Raw genomic sequence first — 13,989 nt, 5'->3', positions numbered from 1 at the left:
TCAGGAGTAGGATAGGGCTGGGATGCGGGCTGGTGGTGGTGCTGGGGAAAGGGTCGTGATGGTGGTCGCGACGGTGTGAGATTCGGGCCTAAGGAAGTTGCCAGTGGAGGCGGATAGCGCGGAGTTGCGAGGGGTGGAAGCAGGGATGTGTGCTCGCGGTACAGAGTTGAGGGAGGACCAGGTGTTGATGGCAGGGAAAGTGGGAGATAGGATGGGCTATGGACGGTGGACACAGACATGTCTTGCAGGGGGGCTGGTGTCGGTGACAGAGGCGGGAGAAAAGGGGGTGGTTGCGATTGGGAACTATAGAGCAAACGCGGTGGAGGTGGATGCGGTGGCGTGAATGTGGGTGGATGGAACGTCACCGGTCGTGGGCCTCTATTCGGGACCGGGATCGCAGACGGTAACGGGTCTATTCTCGGACGCTTGGGGGTCTCGTTGGCGCGGGAGAGATACGTGGGAGTTGGCGCGCGTTTGTATCGCCTAGTGAGGGATGGAGCTGCGAGGTGAACTTGTTCAGGGATGGGAGTTACAAGGGCGGCTTCCTGGCCGCGGGATTTGGTAGGGAGGGGAATAAATTTGACCTTGACATCGGCGAGAAATGCTCCCAGCTCTTCAGCATACATATCGTAGAATGGCCACTTATCTTTGATAAGATCGAGAGCTTGCTTGACGCTGAGAGGACCATGCGAGACGAGTAAGAGGATTAGCTCTTCATCGAGGATAGACGTCTGGTCATATTGTGCCGACGCATGGTGCTTGCGAAAAATATACTTCCTCCAAGCACGGAGCTTGTCCCGTGCTTCACAGTCTGGTTGTCCCCGCTTGGGATTGCGTGCACGTCGTTCGGGTGGGAGAGACGGTGGCCGTGCCCGGTCCAACAGAGACGGCACGCAGATGTCGCAACAGGGTACAACAGGGCCTACGTACGTTGTCAATAAGGGGCCCATGAACATGTTTTTAGCTACACTTACTCAAGGGATGTGAATTGTCGAATACTGCCGCCCATATTTTGCGGCGGCATGAGGTGCTCTGGACAAAGGTCAAGAGGCCCTCATCAGCGCTATCCTCGTGGATGGGGGGCTGAGGGCCATCCGGGAGGGCGTCTTCTCGGGCGGATCCTCCTCGCGCGACACCGTGGGCGAGTGCGTATTCGCGGATGTCAGCTCTGTCGCGCTTCTCCTTAAGTTGTTCGGCCTGGCGATCTGTGCGGTTGACGGCCTTCCCTTTCAATTTGGGGCGCGATAGAGAGGTAGCTTTGTCGGTGGATGCCAACAGATCGATGCTGTATGCCGATCGCTCTACCAGTAAAATGGCGATCCCAGTGCGATCTCTCCCACGAGCAGCGCGTCCTGCGCGTTGGATAAACTGCGAGAAGGTGGCAGGGAGCTTCCACTGAATGACACGGTCGATGTCCGGGATGTCGCACCCCTGTGGGTAGATGCGACCAGTCGTCAGCAATGCATGGATGGCTTGCGGAATGTAGACAAGGACAGCTTGGACAAGGGACGTGCAGCTCGGAGAACATCACCCAAATGGGGCTAAGAGATGACGTGGGAACAGGAGAGGTGGGGCACGTGAATTGACCTACCATACCAGCTGCATCGGTGCAGACCAATACATGAATACGGCCCTCACGGAAGTAGGACATTGCCAGCGTTCGGTAGCGGTGTGACAGGGTGGCGTTGAAAGGGCGGATGATGCCGCAAAACGAGTCATGGAGGGGGGCAGGAGCCGTTGCGAGGTCGCGATGTTTTTCGAGTTGGCGATTCAGGTAGTCTATGATTTCGCCACCAGTAGCAATGTTGTCAACGTATATGTACGTTTTTGGGATGTCGTTGATGGACTCAAGGGTGGGGGGTATGACAAAGCTAAGATCAGCATAGGTGTTCAGAGGATGTTCGCAAGCGCGAACAACGATTGCGACGTTCGCACGGTCGTTGCCTTCATTTTCGTAGCGGCTCTGGGTGTCGGATTGGGAGAAGTGTAGTGATGCCCAAATGGCTCGAACTACACGAGGGGAGAGGGTAGCGGAGACAGCGATCACAGGTGTGCCGCGTGGTAAAAATGCGCGCACCTTGCCCAGTGTGCCATACTTCTTGCGAAAGTCGGCGCCCCAAAGGACAATACAATGGGCCTCATCTATGAACAACGATATGATGTCCTTCATGAACCGACTGTTGCGAAGGATGCGGTTCGTGAACGTGCGCGACTGAAGCATTTCGGGGGAGACGATGATAATTTTGTACTTGTGGGCCAGTATGTCCTGTATTGCAGAGTTGAGTATAAGGTTAGCCACATTGGTGTTCTGACCAGCACACCTTGATCATGCGAGGGGAACACGCCCCATTCTTGCTATTCAAGGCGATTGCTTGTAGCCCAAACTCGGTAACAAAAGTTTGGCACTGTCATTGCCAGTTATGAGCATGCATCCCGTGCAGCATAATTCGCACTCACCATTTCTTCTTCGAGAGAAAGGAGAGGACAAACCATGATGGTAAATTTCGTTTCATTTCCAGGCCATAGATGGGGTCCAGCGGCAAGAGCAGTCTTGCCCGCGCCCGTAGGGGCCTGCACAATTATGTCGGTGCCTTCAATTTGCGCCTGAACCCCACGAAGCTGAAAGTCTTTGGGATCGGCGTCCCAGCAATATGCGGACCGCATTTTCGCGGCGAGGACTTTGAGGTCGTCCTGAGAGAGCTTCGGGCGCGGCAGGATAGAGATAGCGGATTTTTGTACGCCGTATAGGCGTTGATGGCGGCGAGACGAGACATGGGCATTGGTGGGCATTATAGCATTACAAGCAGAGAATAATGACAGCGCAGACAGGGTTACTACTTGGAGGACGAGGAGAATTGGCCATCGGGCGCCTTCTTCAGGCCCCCGTCAGCCTCTGAGGACATTGCACGACAAAGTGTCCAGATCGCAATGGGTTATTGCGAACTGGTTATCACCCTGTCCTCTCGCAGTACACGACTACCTGTGTGCACGGATCAATATGGCGGACTTAGGCTTTCTCAACGATCTGCTCACCTTATCCCCCTTGCCACCTTCTTCCCCGCTGAGCGAACTGTCTGCGATACCCACCGACCCGCTGGAACCCATGGACGAGACAGTCAACAAGGACGCAGATGAAAACCGCCGCGAACGTCTGTGTCTTCTTGGTGGAGATGGCACCATTGCGCGAGATGAGCTTCGTCATGAAGCCGCTGAGGGTCTCAAGGCTCCCGAGGCTCTCGATAACGCGCCAGAGAGGAGGGACGTCGAGCCAGAGCATGTGCACGACAACAACGCAAAGGTTAGCTCCTTGTCGTGTGCGACAACAATGTCTTACGCTATGTATGTACAGTCTCCCGCGCCAATGTTGCGTCGTAGTCCACATAGCCCTCGGACACCGCGAATGGTAGACATGGGCTCAGAAGGCCTCATGTTTGGGGCAGACTCAAGTGACCCCGGCGTGCAGTGGTCCTCTCCTCATACAAGACAAAAGCGACGGAAGAAGAAGGAGATGACGCGCCAGCAATCGCTTGCGGCACATCACGCCGCACGCGCACAAGCGCACGAAGAAGAGCTACGTGCTGCCGTACACGCCGAACACGATGCGCGAAACCTTGCTGGGCTCGCGACCAAGGACGAACGCGCTGAATGCTTCGAGGCCGTCCTGGAAAAGCTCAAATTACATGGTCAGACATGGGGTGACTTCGTGGAGTGGATATCGACACCCACCTCAGGAGCCGCTCAGCAGCGATACGACGGCCTCTTCAGGCCCCGAGAACGGCAGACCGGGAGGTCACAGGTGGTGCGCATTCTAGACCTGTGGACGACCAAGAACTCCCCTACTGGCCGACGGGACGTTCGGACCTGGGCTACAGAGTACATGGAGAGAGTGGTCAGCCAGGAAGCCACGAAGGCGACTCTTGACGGTGTGCTCATGACCAGGCGGCAGCCCATTTCGGGCGATTTCTTCCTCTCCCTCAGCCTGTCTTCCATCCACGACAGAGTACGCACCTTATGCCCAACAATGGCCAGCATCATGTTCGCTTTCAGCACGACAACCCGTCAACTCAAAGACAACACTGTCGCGCAAACCAGCCGTGACAGAGCGCGACTGGCCAAGAGAAATGCCCGCAAAGAAAAGGTAGAATTAAAATCATTTAAGAGGAAAGCTTACTTACTTGCCTCAAAAACCACAGCGCGTTGGTTTCGCAATGACAACCCTGTTAGGAGAGCGGAGTCAACAGAACAGTCTGATGAGGAATCTCATCGGGCTGTACATGTACATGAACGGAGCATCGTGCCAGCTGATCGCCATAATGTCGAGCATAGGGGTTTCCAGTAGTTATACAGGTATAGCAGGGAGCCCTAGTTCAGAAGAGACAGAGTCCACAAGACAAACAATCACCGACATCGAGGACGAGAGCGAGGACAATGACCCCGACTGGGAACCAACCGCGCAGGACAGCAGTGACGACCCCGACACTGAGAGCGAACCTGGCCATGACGAGCTAGTGGAGGAGGAGCTAGATTCAAGTCCCGCAGAGATTCCACACCAAGACGCCATCGCTGTGGAAGTTGTCGGCGAGACTGGACGGAGCAAGCGAGGCGGTCACTCTCAAGACCAAGGAGGCGCGATCGAGGACGCGATCGAGCGCCCGTCCACAGCGACCTCGCGCGCTTTGGACCTCCTCTCACGCGGCGCTGGTTTACTCCGCCGCATCTCGGAGTCTTGTCGCCTCTCTGCTCGCGATTGTGGCGAGACTACTGTCTTAGGTCACGTTTACGATAATATCAATATGGTCTTCAAGGTTGCTGAGCAGATCCTGGGTCGCAAAGACACGCAGGAGAATGGGACATGCGCTACAGTATTTCCTCTCCATGACGCCGCCCCCGACAACATGAAGACCGCCGATCTCCTCGCGACCTTCGATGCAGCTGCGCCCTTGGCCATGGGGGACATCTATCATACCCCAGCTGAGGCCCAACTTTTTCGTAAATCTCTCGAACACACAATTCTACGTACCATCATCTCCAGCTCCGATCTGTTTGCCCGCTTCCGCGCCGACGCCGATGCCTGCCTACCAGCCACCGACGACCAGATGTCCCTCCACAAAACGGAGACGTACCCTTTGCCCGCCATGAACATCGACGAATCAAGTCCAACTGGAAACACCGAAGTTCTCGATACGATTTTCACAGAGCTCGAGTACGCACGTCGGCGGCCTAATTTCCCTGCATTCGCCGCACTCGTTTTTGGCGACCAACTCTCCATCTCTCGCTCGCGTACAATTATATCTAACCGCGCTGGACATGAAGACAGTGCCCAGTCCTATGCCAACATCGTCTTTGGGCCAGGCTTCTTCCATCACCAGATGGCTGTCACCCACGGAATCATTGAGACGCACTTCGGCGACCCCACGGCAGGCCATCGAAACCCTGCCTCTCTCTCCTTTTTCAACACAGTACTCGATCGCAAGCCCATCGTTCCCTCCTCCCTCCCACCCTATCGCGTTTGTCGCAACCTTATTTTTACGACTCTTTCGGCCGCCTCGCTGCATTGCCTGGGGCTTGTCTGCGGCGCTGAGTCCTTAGAGAAGTATACTGCTGATCTCTCATTCCGAACGCTTAGAAAAGATATCACAAAGATCTATGACAGGTATGTAGCCCCTGATGCAGTAGCCGAACTCCGTCTCTCCCGGCAGGAGGAAGTTGGGGAGCGTATACGACAACAAGCCGCGACTACTCCATCCAATCGCGACGTCACGCAGCCCTTCGATTCATATTCCCAGCCGTTGACGAGCGGCGATATGGTATTTGAGAATGCATCTCTCTTCATACGCGACGCCTTGGTATTTCGCGAGTTTACAGACGCCATCAAGGGGGGGTACTCAGGCCGCATCGTTCGCGCACTGAAGATACTCACGTTCATGTACCGAGGCAGCGGTCGCCTCAAGTATGCCCACGAATGTCTCCACCTTATCCACAACTTGACACGGGTCTGGCCTGGCCCTCTTCGGTGAGTCCCCAGTGCTCTGAATGTCAAGGGTCCTTTCTCTGTGGCTAACCTGCTTCGAGAGCTATCATGATCAATAATTGGCTTGTCAACCCGACTGGCAAGCCAAACGCCTGGGTACCTGTCGATCTCCTTCAAGAGCACATGAATTTCTGGATCAAGGTATGCACGCCATGACTCGTCTTGTGCTTACGTGTCAACACTAACGTGAATCACAGCTTATATACAAGGCGCAGGGGAGCAATGCGTCCTGAGCATGGCTGCAGATGGTCTCTCCATGCATCTCCGTGTTCAGGAAGCTTGCCCTCCAGATGAATGAGACCCTCGGCGCGAACCTGGGGACGAAGCACCATTCACCGGATCTTCAAAAGGACTTCGAGTCACTCTGCGACTTGATGCGCGGGAATGGTGTGTTCCGAGTGGAACCAGGGCGCGTACTCCGCGACATGTCCAACACCGAAGTTCCCAACGTTGTCGCCAGCGGTCTCAAGCAGCTCTCCGGCCCTTTATTCGAGTACAACAAGACATTCGAACAACTGCAGCGCCGCCGTCGTGAGACTCCCCTTGTCAGCCCGCCCTCGAGTCCCCATACCTCGCCCGCCTCCTCGCCATCCACTGTTGACACCTTCCCCCTCTCTGGTGTGGTGCTCCCCAGTGTGAGTGTCCAACGCGAATCCTATTCATGACTGATTTTCGGGCAAAATCACAGGCGCAGATTGCGACTTTTGCTTCAGATAGGGATGACATGCCACGCTCGCAATCGAGGGGCGAAGAAGACGACGATTATTGGCGCCACTACGACGCCGATGAATACGAACCGCGCGCTGCTTTTGCGGAGGAGGATGAGCCTTCAATGGACTTGGAAGATTGGTGAATATATAAGCATTGCTTTTGTACACGAACGGTAGTAAATACAGGGGATGACAACGTCCGAGACCACAGGCCGCGATTCTCCCAGCGAGCTACAGTGCGATATCACTAAGTCCTTTCTCTCACGGGGTACCAAATCGGGGTCTCCTGCCAAAAGTCTGAATCCTCACCACTCGTTCATACAAACCTTTGTTTGCGTGAACGATCGAACTTGCCAGACGTCGGTATGTATGCATCAACTCTGCTTTCCGTTTCCTTCATGTACTCGTGGTCGCGGAAAGTATTCGAACGCCCGAGTTTAGGCGCCCGTTGACCGCTCCTCCTCCTGGTCCTGTAAGTAGTATAAGTAGACATATCTCTACCGTAATTGAGGTATATATTGCTGTTATTGTCAGGAACGTGTGCGCACCATGTGATAGGAATATGATCTCTATCTTGAGCCAAACTAGGCTCAACAAATCTCAGCATGCTCAGTGAGCATGAGCAGAACATTTGCTATCCTTGGGTACTGAGAATTGATCAGAGTACCTCCAAATTCTTGCGCATGAGTCTGCTCATAAGGGAGATTCTAAAACATTAGAAAGTATGGTGTATCTATGCCTCTGCTTGGAAAGATTAGTACTAACATAAGTCGAAAGTAAGTGTGATTCAAGGATATTGTATTCTGCTGTGCATTTCTCCAATGCCATAGCTAAAGCTAGAGACTTAAGTTCCAATCAGATTAGTATCCCTCTCTATGCATGTACCTATAACAACAGGGTGCACAGTATTTATGAGGGGAACCAAAGAATGGCAAGAAAGTGTCTTACTAGCTTTATAGAAAGACCTAGTCTAGTATTGTAGGACTATTTTCTCAAGAAAGAGATGGCCAAAAGCTAGCAACCACTAATTATATAAACCCTCCTCTATGGCTAGATATATGTGCAAGAATATGGAGGTATGCTGATCAATTCCCAGCGCCTAAGAATAGCAAATGTTCTGCTCATGCTCACTGAGCATGCTGAGATTTGTTGAGCCTAGTTTGGCTCAAGATAGAGATCATATTCCTATCACATGGTGCACACACGTTCCTGACAATAACAGCAATATATACCTCAATTACGGTAGAGATATGTCTACTTATACTACTTACAGGACCAGGAGGAGGAGCGGTCAACGGGCGCCTAAACTCGGGCGTTCGAATACTTTCCGCGACCACGAGTACATCCGACGTTTGTTCTCACCGTGGGAACACTGACCGGCACCTCGCTCGCGGTCGACATTGCCCTTGGTCCCTTCTCTCGATCATCCTAGTCCCATTCCAAGCCGTGGCCTAGCCGTCCCTCCACGAAATGGAGACAATCTGACGCCAGTATGCTGCCTCCACGGACACTTCAAATCTGTTCCATATGCTTACCGCCGTCAGCTCGATCTCGTACTTACTCTTCTGGTTCTGCGGCCTTCGATCTATATCGTGCTCCTTGGTCCCACGATGGACTGACTTCAAGAGAAGTAATACAAGAGAATCACTACTTCAGCCCTGCTTACGAAGAGTGGAGGTCCCAGTGTACGGGTTGATGCATGGTTTCGTGGTACGTGTTTTGGTCGTGCTTCTACCTTCCCATTGTCGGTTATCCCCGCCTTATCCCTGAAATACTTGGAAGCTCTCTCTTTATTCGGGCACTGCTTGAATACCACATCGTTGGTGCGTTGGGAGGATTACTTGAGCTGGGTGTGGCACCGCTGTCGGTCTCCTATTCGAGTTCTGACGAGCTAGTACTCTGGATTCATACAATTCCCTCTGCACGTTATCCCCATATGTCCCCTTGCTTATATCGGGTGCAGACCCACCGTATGTGGCTATTGTACTCTTGATCTTACCGTTTCCCGAATATACTGGTTCCTCTCCAAGATGAATTGTCTTCTCACTGATTGCTAGATGTTGAACTTGGACTCATCCGGTCCGGACTACACGAGGCTATGCGTCTCCTAGCGCTTAGCTGTAGTCGCTTATGTAGTATGTTACCATATTTGGGACTCTCTGCTCGTGTACTATAGCTATGCTTCCGGACTCTTCTGGTACTGTCTAGGACAATCCGTACTACTCCAGAACGGTCTAGACAGGTCTATGCCTTACTCATCTCTTACTCATCCTATGGTGCGATACGTCGCAATTCTTTCGTCGTTGTATTATTCATCGCACTATGGTACATGTGACTAACCACTCTTCGATTAGTCATGGACTCTTCTCTGTAGTATATAAGGACTTCAGATTGCGTCCTCCCTCTTCAGTCTTTCCTTACTGACTGAAGAGTGAGTACTTCATTACCTCTACCTCTAACTTGTAGTTACTTACTTAACCTTTGTAGTCTTGCTTCGACTCTAGGTACAGTTCGTTGCTGCAATATAGTCTTTCCTTACTGACTGAAGATCTTGCTTCGACTCTAGTCGGATCTAATCCTTGTCTTCACAGCCCCGAGTTTATCACTAGAGATCAAGATGATTCAGAGCTAGACTCGAACCAGTCGAACGGAACACATCAGCGGAGTTGGAAAGGAGGGTAGTGTTCCGTAACGACTGGTCCAACCGGGCGCCGCGAGGGTACGGTATACATGTCATGATACAATCTCGACCCCAGGCTCAGCTCTCTAAACCTTCTCCGTCCTTCATCCGGTTTCCCGGCTGGTACATCGACCCCGCGTCCCCAATGCACTTGCCCTTCTGCGCCTTCAAATGCCGAATCAGCGCATCCTTCCTGCTGAACGTCTTCATGCATCCCCCAATCATCGGCACCCCACCAAAGTCAACGATTTGGCTCTGCCGCACCACCTCCACGGGAACCCCCTGGTCCAACGCGTCCAACGCATATACCCCACAGCACACCCACATCGCCACATCTGCACCAAGCGTATGTGTTTCGATATGGCGCTTGAGGTCGGGTGAGCGGCGGTTGTGCTGGACGTAGGGGCAGTGGGGACACGCCCAGCGGTTGGTGCGGATGGGTGCGGAGGATGAGGATGCATTCGGAGAGGATACGGGCGCGTTCCTGCGCGTAGACGCGACGAGACGCGGAGAAGTTCCAGGATAAGACTCGGCCACAGGCGATGGACAGGCCGAGGATGACGAGGTGGGCTGAGCTGTGGGACTGGCTCTGCGCGTGCGTCGTGTGTTTCCGGACGTCGCGGCAAGAGGAGGCTGGGGCACGGCAGAAGTGGTGGCGTAGCTGTCATGCCCAGGAGGATAGATGAGTTCAGGAGGGACGCAGGGTACCGTTGTCGAGTCATCAGCTTGCCCGAGTGGGGAATTGAACACGGGGGATGGGGCTTGATGACCGTAGAATGGCGGAGATGAGACGGGGATGGCAAAGGAAGGAGCATGTGCGCTCGTCGATGCGACCTCGGCGGCCAAGCTGCATCTTGCATCAGCGACCGAGCGACTTGCAACGTAAACGTGGACAACACTCACAAAGCAGCGTACAGTTCCTCCTCTGCGCCAGAGAATGCCAGAACATTGCCTGCCGACCCGTCGAACCATTGCGACGAATATGAAGGGTCTCCAAGTCCACTGGATGTATAGTGCAGCGACGGGTACTGTTGCTCGTAAGTTTTGTGAATGTCCTCGTTGTAGGTAGGAGCGTAGGCGATCATCGCGAAATCGGGACTGCAATACGCGGGAGCATCCATCTTGCAGGGGGGAAGATGCGATGAAGGGGGACGGGGCGTTCGATGGGGGTCGTTCCGCCCATGTCTGCGACACCTTTTATCCTCGACATCCTAGTGGAAACTCCAGATCTTCGGTGCGCGCAATGAGTCCGGGAGCAGGGTGCCTTGGCCGTTGTCCAAGGCCAGGTGGACGACGTCGTGAGCACAAAGCTGGGTATGGACCAAACACAATTCCACACGATTGGGCAACTCAACGGCTCATCGTCCCACGACCCCTTGAGATCTCGCTTACACTCACGTGGCTGCTCTTCACCCTACCAAATCCACGGCGTCTTGTCGGGCCGGAGAAACCAAATCGCAACCGTCGAATGTTGCGAGTTCGGCACACGTTTGGACTTGCAGCATCGTCTTGCCATCATGAAGTACCGTCATCACGAAATACGTCTTCAAGCACACCGCACAGTGTCTCACTCAGCCACCTCGTCATGGGATTGCAGAGGGATGCCGACGTGGTCACGGTGGACTCGAGCTAGAGCCCATCAATACTAGTATCCTGTTCTTGTCTTCGGACTCGCCATGCAATTCGCGAGCTTCATCTGTCGCTTTCACGTAGACTTTGACCAAAAACCCTTGTATTTGTCCCTCAGCTAGGGTAAAATCCTCCGAAAGTGCATGCGGTGACGAGGGAGCAGATCCTAGTCACATATCTTTCACGGTCATACAGTCAAGTCCTATCATACATCGCAGCTGGTCTCAGAAGGGAGCAGGAGGCACTATATGACGATCAACTTGAACGTCAGCAAGATTGCACTCATAACTCGTAGTCGTCAACGACGAACCTTAAGCAATTCGGGAGGGGGCCTCAAGATGCACTACCAGCTCCTCTCCCGTCCAACTCCACCGAACTCCGCGAAAGTACAGCTCGGGCGGAGTCCCCCGACCAACCGGATACAAATCCACCATACACAACTGACCGTCCCGCTGCAGTCTACGATGCCCGCGCGCAGTCAACGCAGCGTTGAGCATGTCGTGATCACCCAGCTGGAGGGGCGCGTACAATGCCTCGTGTATCGCCCGTAGGATGTCTCTCACTCGCAGTGACCGACCAGACGTCTCATGGACACCCCTCCGGAAGACGAAGCCTGCTGGCGTGGTGAAGCGCAGCGTGATCGACCTCACAACCGCTTGCACGAACGCCGGGTCACGAGCAAAATCCTGGAACCGTCCGGGCGGAGCCTCCTCCGCTCGCACGTCCCACCTGAGCGAGAAACGCTGGAGCTCTTGATGGATTGCAGGTGGGGCGAGTGCGGTGACGGGGCTACCAGGGACAAACGGTCTGTTCACGCCTTGGACCGTGCTACCGTACATAGTCCCGTCGGTCCTGCGCCTCAAAACGGGGTATGGTGAGCCACGCATCACAAAGGGCAAGGAGAACGAGAACACTCAAGGGAGCGACATACCGGTCAGGCGACCCCATCCAGTTGTTGGAAGTAGAGATAGAGATAGTCGGTATCATGGGCATGTAGCCTCGGGTGACTAGAGTGAGCGGTGCGTGCACGGATGCGGGAACCATGTACGAGTATCCATGTTGGGCGACGTGGTTGGAAGGAAGAAGCAGCGTTCTGTACACGACATACATGTCCAAAGTCTCGTGCAGCTGAAGAGAGAGACGTACCCGTAGCCCCACGACGTCTGGGCAGGAGCTGAGGGAGCGGGCCTTGGCGATGTGTTCGGGGTGATCTCGTACACCTGATCTTCGTCTGCCCAACGGACGCCCTTGGTAGGCTGCTGCCAATTGCGGTTCATGTCGTGTGAGGTCGGGAAGCGGGTGGTGGTACTATGTGCTGGAGAGCATCCCATCCAGTGCTGCAAGCAGACCTTTATACCCTAAATACATCGTGAGGCACCTTCGGTCGTCTTGTCGACTTGACCAAAGAAGCACGCCGGAGGAGAGGTAGCAGGTCTATGCGGACGCGCAGATGTTCGGTCAGTGCAGCAGATCCCGCCCACTGTAACAAACGACCACACTGTGTCCACACTTTCGGAAGCTTCAGATCTTTCCAGGCAGCCTAAGGCCCATCTTCTAAGCGAGCGCTGGGCGAGAAAGGCATCTTACCACGGATCCGCATGTCAAGTGAAGTGGTTGACATGGGGAACCACGGGTAAGTACAATTGTCGCAGAAGCAGCGCAGCAGTGCAGAGTTCATGTCCCGGCGTGAAGATGAGTTGGACCGGATGGAGAGTTCTCACAGCGCTAGCCAAAGGAAGAAGGCAAGGAGAGCCACAAAAGCGGTTGACGAGCCAAGTTGCGACCTGTCGGTGGAGAGAAAGCTGCGGAGTGCAAGGGTCCAGACTGTCAGATTCCGAGAGATAGGAATCCCGTGTCGGTGGGGCGACGCCCAAGGAATGGGCTTGCGGGGACACCCACAGACCAGGTTTGAGACTCGACAGGGAGGGAAGACCCTCCAAGGCAATGTCAGGTCGAGATAATATCGTGTGGTGTCGGTACGCAGCTGAGAAACATACCGCCGACGGCACTGCCTAACCAAAATCAGCACATGCGAGATTCTCTAAGGCCGAAAGCAGAGAGGGAACCGGTGCACGCACAGGTTAGCTGGGTCGGACGCACTAGGTTACTTCTTTGAGCTATGATTCCGTTCGTTCTCGTCCACAGCACCGTGCGCCGACCATCCACGCCCGAAGATTTGTACCTGCGCGCTTGGCTGATATCAGGCGTCGTCCACAATCGACAGATTCGATCAAATAAACTCAATTTGCCCTGTGGGATGGTTGGAAGGAACTCTAAACGGTAAATGGGAAGAAGATCCTTAAGATGACTACCAGGGGTCACCTCCTCGTCGTGGTCTTCCCGAACCGGATCTGTGTCATGAACAGTCGCGTCTTGACTGATCAACAAATTCAGCAAATCCCACCGAGAAGATTCCCTTTCAATTTGACAAAGTTAGAACTCACCGGAGCCATCGAGTTGCCCGTCCCTGGCGTGAGTCGCGCCTGTATGCTTCTGGTGAAGCGGCAGTGCGCAAGCGTTCAGATGGTCGTTTTCACAGCATAGAGCTCGGAAGCCGAGTGCCCGAGTGTTACAGCCCCTGCTCAATTCGCATACTCATACTCCTCGGCCTCCGAGTCGAGGCACATGATCTGTGTTATAGCACGACGTAGTCATCGCCGGACCAGCAGGGGAGCGGATCCACGTCTGACCTGTTAATACCATTCTTGTAAGGGACGAGCTTAGAAAGTAGCTGAAGGCCACACACAAGTGGCCACCACGTTGACTTCATTACAAGATAGAGTAGTTGAGCATGTAATGGGACGCGCCAGGACCGTCAGGAGCTCCGAGCAAGGTCAGGATGCGAACCGCAGCGAACGATCACCCACGTAGAACGGTGCCGGTTTAAGTTCCCACGATGCGAACATGCGCGCGTCGCCCAAGGGAAACGTAGGCAGCAG

The 13,989-nt window shown here is 54.1% G+C and overlaps 4 protein-coding genes across 4 annotated transcripts; 1 reads left to right on the top strand and 3 right to left on the bottom strand.

Moving 5' to 3' along the window:
- Positions 1–2,790, bottom strand: DICSQDRAFT_174484 (P-loop containing nucleoside triphosphate hydrolase protein; the record flags this gene model as incomplete). Its single annotated transcript, XM_007370327.1, has 6 exons — positions 1–216; positions 366–922; positions 975–1,431; positions 1,592–2,266; positions 2,322–2,405; positions 2,458–2,790. 6 exons carry the CDS (start codon positions 2,788–2,790, stop codon positions 1–3), a joined length of 2,322 nt encoding a protein of 773 aa, XP_007370389.1.
- Positions 2,791–2,998: 208 nt separating this feature from the next.
- On the top strand, positions 2,999–6,884 carry DICSQDRAFT_150154 (uncharacterized protein; the record flags this gene model as incomplete). Its single annotated transcript, XM_007370326.1, has 9 exons — positions 2,999–3,298; positions 3,656–4,111; positions 4,194–4,347; positions 4,618–5,653; positions 5,700–5,715; positions 5,766–6,013; positions 6,073–6,172; positions 6,277–6,666; positions 6,720–6,884. The coding sequence occupies 9 exons, from the start codon at positions 2,999–3,001 to the stop codon at positions 6,882–6,884; spliced, it is 2,865 nt and encodes a 954-aa protein (XP_007370388.1).
- A 2,570-nt stretch (positions 6,885–9,454) lies between these two features.
- Positions 9,455–10,687, bottom strand: DICSQDRAFT_92996 (uncharacterized protein). Its single transcript, XM_007370325.1, has 2 exons — positions 10,325–10,687; positions 9,455–10,268 (listed from the first exon to the last, which is right to left on the bottom strand). The coding sequence occupies exons 1-2, from the start codon at positions 10,540–10,542 to the stop codon at positions 9,500–9,502; spliced, it is 987 nt and encodes a 328-aa protein (XP_007370387.1). The 5' UTR covers positions 10,543–10,687; the 3' UTR covers positions 9,455–9,499.
- A 499-nt stretch (positions 10,688–11,186) lies between these two features.
- DICSQDRAFT_163673 (uncharacterized protein) lies at positions 11,187–13,738 on the bottom strand. The gene is made up of 6 exons (XM_007370324.1): positions 13,495–13,738; positions 13,129–13,427; positions 12,197–13,058; positions 11,982–12,143; positions 11,361–11,908; positions 11,187–11,294 (listed from the first exon to the last, which is right to left on the bottom strand). The coding sequence occupies exons 3-5, from the start codon at positions 12,379–12,381 to the stop codon at positions 11,362–11,364; spliced, it is 894 nt and encodes a 297-aa protein (XP_007370386.1). The 5' UTR covers positions 12,382–13,058; positions 13,129–13,427; positions 13,495–13,738; the 3' UTR covers positions 11,187–11,294; position 11,361.
- Positions 13,739–13,989: the final 251 nt, after the last annotated feature.

This window comes from Dichomitus squalens, assembly GCF_000275845.1.
Source record: "Dichomitus squalens LYAD-421 SS1 unplaced genomic scaffold DICSQscaffold_65, whole genome shotgun sequence".
Lineage (NCBI taxonomy): Eukaryota > Fungi > Basidiomycota > Agaricomycetes > Polyporales > Polyporaceae > Dichomitus > Dichomitus squalens.
This window is presented reverse-complemented; position numbering and strand designations above follow the sequence as displayed.

Bases quoted from the DNA above. Each gene is read 5' to 3' on its own strand.
- DICSQDRAFT_92996 (XM_007370325.1), bottom strand. From the start codon at position 10,542: ATGGATGCTCCCGCGTATTGCAGTCCCGATTTCGCGATGATCGCCTAC. The intron at 10,269-10,324 runs GTGAGTGTTGTC...TGCAAGATGCAG, and splicing joins GAGGAACTGTACGCTGCTTT to CTTGGCCGCCGAGGTCGCAT.
- DICSQDRAFT_163673 (XM_007370324.1), bottom strand. From the start codon at position 12,381: ATGGGATGCTCTCCAGCACATAGTACCACCACCCGCTTCCCGACCTCA. The intron at 12,144-12,196 runs GTACGTCTCTCT...TGTCGTGTACAG, and splicing joins CAGACGTCGTGGGGCTACGG to AACGCTGCTTCTTCCTTCCA. The intron at 11,909-11,981 runs GTATGTCGCTCC...CCCCGTTTTGAG, and splicing joins TGGATGGGGTCGCCTGACCG to GCGCAGGACCGACGGGACTA.